Source organism: Pygoscelis adeliae, unplaced genomic scaffold (assembly GCF_000699105.1).
Source record: "Pygoscelis adeliae isolate BGI_AS28 unplaced genomic scaffold, ASM69910v1 Scaffold386, whole genome shotgun sequence".
Taxonomy (NCBI): Eukaryota; Metazoa; Chordata; class Aves; order Sphenisciformes; family Spheniscidae; genus Pygoscelis; species Pygoscelis adeliae.
This window is the reverse complement of record NW_008824940.1, coordinates 235,309-242,225: the sequence shown is the minus strand read 5'-3', so window position 1 is coordinate 242,225 and position 6,917 is coordinate 235,309. Positions and strand designations below refer to the sequence as shown.

The window sequence follows — 6,917 nt, the reverse complement described above, 5'->3', positions numbered from 1 at the left end:
TTGTTTATTTATAATCACATCCCTGCCATACCAGCAAAAGAAGAAAGAACAAGATACAAGTTTTAGCCATTCCTGTAAGAATAACAGGACAGCATGGCATCTTGTAAGAAAAATTTCAATATTCTACAGAAGATTTTTTTTTTACCTATAGACAACCTGTGAGATTTTTAGTTACTAGAGTGAATCTGTAAATATGTAATGATGGGCAAGATCTCCATCTTGCAAACTAAAACAGCTTAGATTCTGCTCCTGAAAGTGGGTGCTAAAAATGTACTTTTCTCTACTGAACTCAGCTAGAAGAATGACAGAGAACTCTGTACATTTTCATCTATCTACATTAAAATTACTCAAATGTCACCTCCCCCACTCCTCAAAAAAAAAAGTCCTGATTTTAGATTGTCTGAGTTGAGGATCAGTAAAAATGTAGGAGGTCATATTGTTCTCATCTTCTAAACAAGGTTCTACAAAGCAAATCTTAAAAATGCCTGTAGTAAACTATGGGTATGCGTTTATGCTTTCTTTATAAAGGTACTAATAGCTAGAAAACCAGACCTACAGCATACATTCACTCCTAAATCTACATAAGTTTAAGAAAAACGCATTTTCATTTCCAAATTTCAGAAGAGGACCTCAACCAATAGATAAGCTGCAGCTTCATTCTATGCCATTAACCAGATAAAGTTCTACTGGTAGTAGTAGTGTATCATTCAGACTGTATTAACAGCAACTGTAGATAAAGCTGTACACAAGCTGATGCCCAGACTCATACCTAAAATGAATCACAAAACCCAAACCCAACAGATCTGGTGAATTTAAAGATTCACTGTAAAGATGACAAAACAAAGATTGCACCTGGTACACTTAGTTCTAAGTAAATCTAGTGATTCAGATATTAACCAGAACTTCTCCTCTATAACAAGAACAGCTTTTGAACCAGAAGATTTTAAGACATACCTAAATCCAACTAAGGAACAATCTTCGGAGCAAAATGTGTATTAAAAAACTTCTAGAAAATATACAAAAAGTCCAGATAGCAGTGTGCAACCAGTCAGTGTACTGATGAGTGTTGAGAAGGGAGAAGAAAATATTGAGAACAAAAATTCCATCTCAAAGCAAGGGAAGTGAAAGAGAACCACAGAAAATAAAACCCACAGCACAGTTGACAATTCTGTCTTCAACTGCAATATATTTACAAATAACTCCACAAGGAGCAGTTTGTCATTTTGGTCCTCATAGAAGTGCTGACACATACAACATAAGAATACCAATGGACATCAGCAAGAGATCGCTATCTCAAGTTTACTAAAGTGAATACTTAAACAAGCGAACCAAATGTATTTCTTCATATGTTTTATAGGTTGAAATCCATCATCTCGGAAAAACTGTTCACAACGAATATGTACTAAGGCAAGTGTTTGCCTCCTGAAATAGATAATAGCATTTCTGCATCGCAATGGAAAAAATACCGTACTGAGCTGAATCTCTAGCTCAGTCAGACTAGAAGAAAGCCCAGTCTACATGCTACAATGTTGATGCTGCTACCAGTACAAACTCCGTATAGTTTAGCATCCTTCAAAGAAATGCAGGTGTATGGATGCCAAGTTACAATAGGTTCAGATAGTGTGCAAGAATCACTGAAGCAAAAATGGAGTGTCCTCAAACACTATGACATTCCAGAGGTCATGTAAAAACAGATACTTATGTGCTTTGTGAAAGCTTTAGTGAAAATGAAAGATAACCAACTACCGGTTTTCTAAAGTAAGAACATTCCATGGGGCGGAGTTTGGGGGAAATCAACATTTCACAGCAATGTTTTCAGGATCAATTTATGAAATATTATGGCCAAAGAGACAATAAATAAAGCTTTTGAAAATTCAAAACCCCACAAAACACATTCTTCAAGTCTTCCACTTTTCCATATAGGCACAGGACTTAAGAACAGTTAAGACCATCAATTCAGGAACAGTTCTTAAATACATTTAAGTTTCACGTAACATAAATGAACAATTTGCTAAATTCCAATGAGCATCTAAACATTCTCTGAAGTTTACTTCAGGCAGAGAATTACCCAATCCTATACATAACTACAATAAATCTCTAAGTAATTCCCAAAGTAGACTACTGACTTGACATATGACTAATTGGTATGGAATTCTGGTTTTTTTTTTTTAATCCTTGTTTCCAAATACCTTGAACATGGATTTTCGAGTACTTAATTCTGAAATGTTTTTAAAATTTATGAAACTTTGAATTCTTTGAATTATTGTACAAATACGAAGTAGTTTTCTGGAATAATTTCCAAAAATAGTATAATTACTCTTGGCTTCTTTAATGATTCAGTTCTACAATTACATCCAAAGCAAAGGTGAAATCCTACTCTTAAAATCATTACAACTTTCTTATCTAATTGCAACCTTTTGAATAATCATCACTTTTATAGAAGTGACTGAGCTACGCTGCTCCTACTTGATTTTGTAGTCCTAAAGAACATTCGAAGTGCATAAAAACTTTTGCTAAGACAAATGTCTCCTCTTCTGAAAAGTTGTAATCTCTCATTTATGTAAGGTCAAGCCTGGAGGAAGCAGTCTTCAGTAAAGCTGACTGGTTGGACAAGGAACTGAAAAAGGGGGTAAAGAAATTATTCCTGAAGAAGTATAAACGAGTCTTACAGACTCCTGGACTGTAGGCCTGTCTATCGCATCTATTCAGACACCCTGATTTTTTCTGTATCTGTACACAGCAACAAGCATGCAGATTTCTTCAACCTATTAGTCTCATCATTATAACAACATGTTTTGTTAGTAAGAGAAGAGACAGACTTGTGCTATATTTAGTTAAGATGAATACTGAAAGCAATGCCTACTTGATAAACTGCTCTTTTGCATCCAGCTAACTTCTCTTCATAACAAAATTCAATGGGTGGAGAGACACGCGTGCAGGGACTTAAGAAATGAACACAATTTAAATATACAGGGTCAGCGTACATAGCACGGAGGATGAAGAGCCAGGACCAGGATCAGAATTGTCAGCTGAAGATGCTGACATCAGTATAGATCATCATTCTCCAAGATCTCAGCCGCTGCATCTAAGGGTTTTACTGCTTCACCATTACCCCAGTTTTCCACCCTTCACTCTTGACTGATTCATCCAAAAAAGATGACGACAACGAAAATGGAGCTGTTGAAGAAAAGGCAGCAACTGCACTCACAATAAAAGATGGGTCAGCCTATTGCCTTTTGGGTGCTTAAAAACTAAGTCCTACTACTGTCATCCATGACGACTGACAAACCAAGCTGGTGAGCAACTACTATATATAGTCACTTTGGCTCAGTCACCAAACTAAAAGCAAGTTTTCAGTGTGCTGTACAAGACAAAGTTTAATATGTAACAAAATATTTTGGAAACTGCTCATGTCATGGGAAGAAGCCCTACCTATCACTGATGTGAGCAATTGTTAAGTTATTTAGGCATGTCAAGGACTGCTCAGGGACTCCCATTTTTCTGGAGACATAGGTTAAGTAATTCAGAAAGCAATCAGAAAGACACAATAAAAATACTTACTATGTGACTGATTCCAGTTTCAGACATGTCAAATACCACTGTTAAGGGCTTTCCATGATCTCTCTTGGCATAATGTTCTAACCAAAAAGCTACCAGTTTCTTTTTCTCAAGCTGCTGTTTAGGATCTCTTGTATGATGTTTCACTCTGAACCAAACTTGTGAGAAGAAAGAAAAACACACACAAAAATTGAAGCAACAGATCCAAATTAACAGAAAACATTATGCAAATAACTATACAGGATGCACTGAAATTTATTAACACCTCTGAGTTTGTATTCTACACTTCTACTGATTTTGTGGCCTGATTTTGAACAGCCAGAAAAACAACTGCATACCTTTCCACACACACACCCTTTCCCTGCTCATATTTTTACACCGTAACTTTTTAAAAATTGAAAATACAAAGAATTACAGCACAGAAGAAACAGTAGAGTAGAAAAATACTTTTCATGTATTTAAAGACTACTTATCTAGATTATTATTTCATAATTTCAAATTAAATTACACAGTCATCAGATATGATATTATGTTCTGCATATATTCTAAGTATTGTTGTGGTTGTGAAATTTATGTTTCTTCTACTTAAGTTTTCTATAGCACTGTAGTAGATATGCTTGGAAAAATCATTTATACACACATTGTGAATTATATAAAAAGCAACAGACCTTTCTAAAATAAAATGAAAAAATCCAGAAGATGAGCAACATTATATAAATGAAAGCCAAATACATAACCTTCTGGAATAAGAAACGAGTCATGCAGAGACAGGTTTTTCCATGAAAAGTAGCGTATTTCAAAGTAACAGACTATAAAAATGTCTGAAACCAAATTACTGATTATACAAATGAAGTGATAAAAGTAGTAATTTGGGGCAGCAATGTGAAAAGCAGCCTTAATTTTTGGTACCTCTACAATACCAAACTTAGACAAGCCCTGAAAATAATTATAGATTTACTCTAACATTTTTCTCCCTGAAACTTGAAGAAATCTGGTTTTCAGTAAGACCTTCCACGTCTTTTACTTCCAATTGCAAATAAAAAATATTTTATGGCTTGTGTAAAGAAACAAACTTTTTTTTTTAAACATAGCATATTAACTAGACACTGTAAGTTCAGAATTTCAAAGAGATACACCAATTCAAACACAGGACTCTTGTGAAAGTAACCAGTAATTTTCAAAGAACTTCTTTATACTTTAAAATGTGTATTGTACATAACAGAATGAGAATGGGACACGTGGCCCAAGAAACATTTCTCAAATGTTGACTAACCAGGAACTCTTAACTACGATACAATCTGAATTTGCATACCAAGTCAGATATTCTGACCCAATTAACATTCACAGAAGAAACACTTCAGGTATGGAAAATTGAGACATCAGTTATGTTTCAGTGACAATAAAATCAGAAATCATTATTTACCCAACTTACACATTCTTGTCATGAAATAACTGCATATTTTTCTCACTGATGCAAGAAAGCCATGTTTTTTCTACTTCTTCCCTCGCCCGCAATCTCACCAAATTGAACCACCCAGTATAATCATGCTCAGCTTTCTAAATGCTATAAAAAGGTATCACCACCACTCATCCTTGAATACTTACCTTGGAGGGTAAAAGAAAGTTATGAAGCATAACAAAGCAGCAATTTTTCATACAGCACTGATATCTTACAATAAGAAAAGGGACAGTTTGACAAAACAGAGCCATAGAATAAGAGCTGTATTCTTCTGGTCTTTTTTTTTTTCAACTAGTATATCAGTGTTTAAAACACAGTCATTTCTGTAAAATATTGGATTGTTAGTGTATTTCTGGAAGTACAAACTAGGCCTTGCAAACCAAGGAAAATCAGAATTTCAGATTTAAATTTTTGTTTTTTTCAAGGTTCACAATCATTGCTTGGAAAGCCTCATGAGTGATTTGTTTTAAAAGCCTCTTTTGCCCTACAAGATTTAAGCTTAATTAAAAATAAATATATGAGATGTTACAGATTCATGTATAGAAAATAATATTGCCCATCTATTATACACTATTAAAAAACCTCAGGAGTATTTCAGGAAAGATTTACTGTTTCCCCTACAAATCTTATTCTTTAATTACTGTTAATCACACAACTTGAGTTCATTCTCCAACAATTCTCAGCTGTCCACGCTGTTACTGAACATTCCAATGACATCAAAAAAATGAAAAAACAAAACATGAAAACCATTGCAGACCTCCTGTGAACCACTGCAAATATGCAAGAATGTGGGCTGCTAGAAAAGCAGTGACAATGCACTGTAATAATAAACATTTATACTAGCCATATACTCACCACACTAGATACAGAAACAATGAACTTCAACAGGAAAGTTAAAAATTGCATTATAATTAGGATAAAGGTTTATGATTTTTGAAAACTGCTAATAAAGTTTCTTTATTCCACTTCTGTGATCCAGAGAGATACTCAAAGTTACCAACTTCTCATCATTTTTAGTAAAATAGTTGCCAATATGTACCTTCTATTTTTAAAACATTTATTTTTCAAAACAGATGCTAAAATGCTGGAAACAAAAAATAATTATCGATGACTGAAAATATTATATTCCATGTAACTTACATAATTTATAGCCCTCTTTATCATATCCATGCAGAAAGAGAGAACCATTTTCAAATAGCCATTTTGGAATGGCAGATTCTGTCAAGTCTGCAAAGCCAAATGAGAGATTATTTCAGTAATCATATTAATAATCACATTGCAACTTAACAGAAGTCACTAAAAATGCAGAAGTCTAGCAACAAAATACAAAAATATCTACAAACCACCTTCCAAGGCCTTTACTGAACTAATGCAAACATTGAGCTCATTTGATCATCTTTACTATCTTCTTCCTCTTATGCTGTAGAGTAGGAAGAAATAAGAAAAAAAATTGATGGAAGAAAAAAGTGCTGCAAGTGTTTATTTTTGCTCATTTAAGTCCTCTAGATAAAGCTCACCTTCAAAACATTCTCACAGTGCAAAAAACAGATTTATTCTACCTCAGTGTCCTGGTTTCGGCTGGGATAGAGTTAATTTTCTTCCCAGTAGCTGGTACAGTGCTGTGGTTTGGATTTAGGATGAGAACAATGTTGATAACACACCGATGTTTTAGTTGTTGCTGAGCAGGGCTTACACTAGCCAAGGGCTTTTCAGCTTCCCATGCCCTGCCAGCGAGAAGCTGGGAGGGGGCACAGCCAGGACAGCTGACCCACACTGGCCAAAGGGACATTCCATACCATGTGATGTCATGCTCAGTATATAAACTGGGGGGAGTTGGTGGGGGGTAGTGACCGCTGCTCGGGGACTGGCTGGGCATCAGTCAGCAGGTGGTGAGCAATTG

At 35.0% G+C, this 6,917-nt stretch overlaps 1 protein-coding gene across 1 annotated transcript in view; it reads right to left on the bottom strand.

Annotated features, from left to right (window-relative positions):
- The window catches only part of MOSPD2 (motile sperm domain containing 2), a 38,390-nt gene that overhangs the window by 22,077 nt on the left and 9,396 nt on the right, over positions 1-6,917 (bottom strand). The window contains exons 3-4 of the mRNA XM_009325461.1: positions 6,158-6,244; positions 3,562-3,716 (exon numbers count right to left, since the gene is read on the bottom strand). Coding sequence (XP_009323736.1) covers positions 3,562-3,716; positions 6,158-6,244 — 242 coding nt within the window. The remainder of the gene's footprint in view (positions 1-3,561; positions 3,717-6,157; positions 6,245-6,917) is intronic.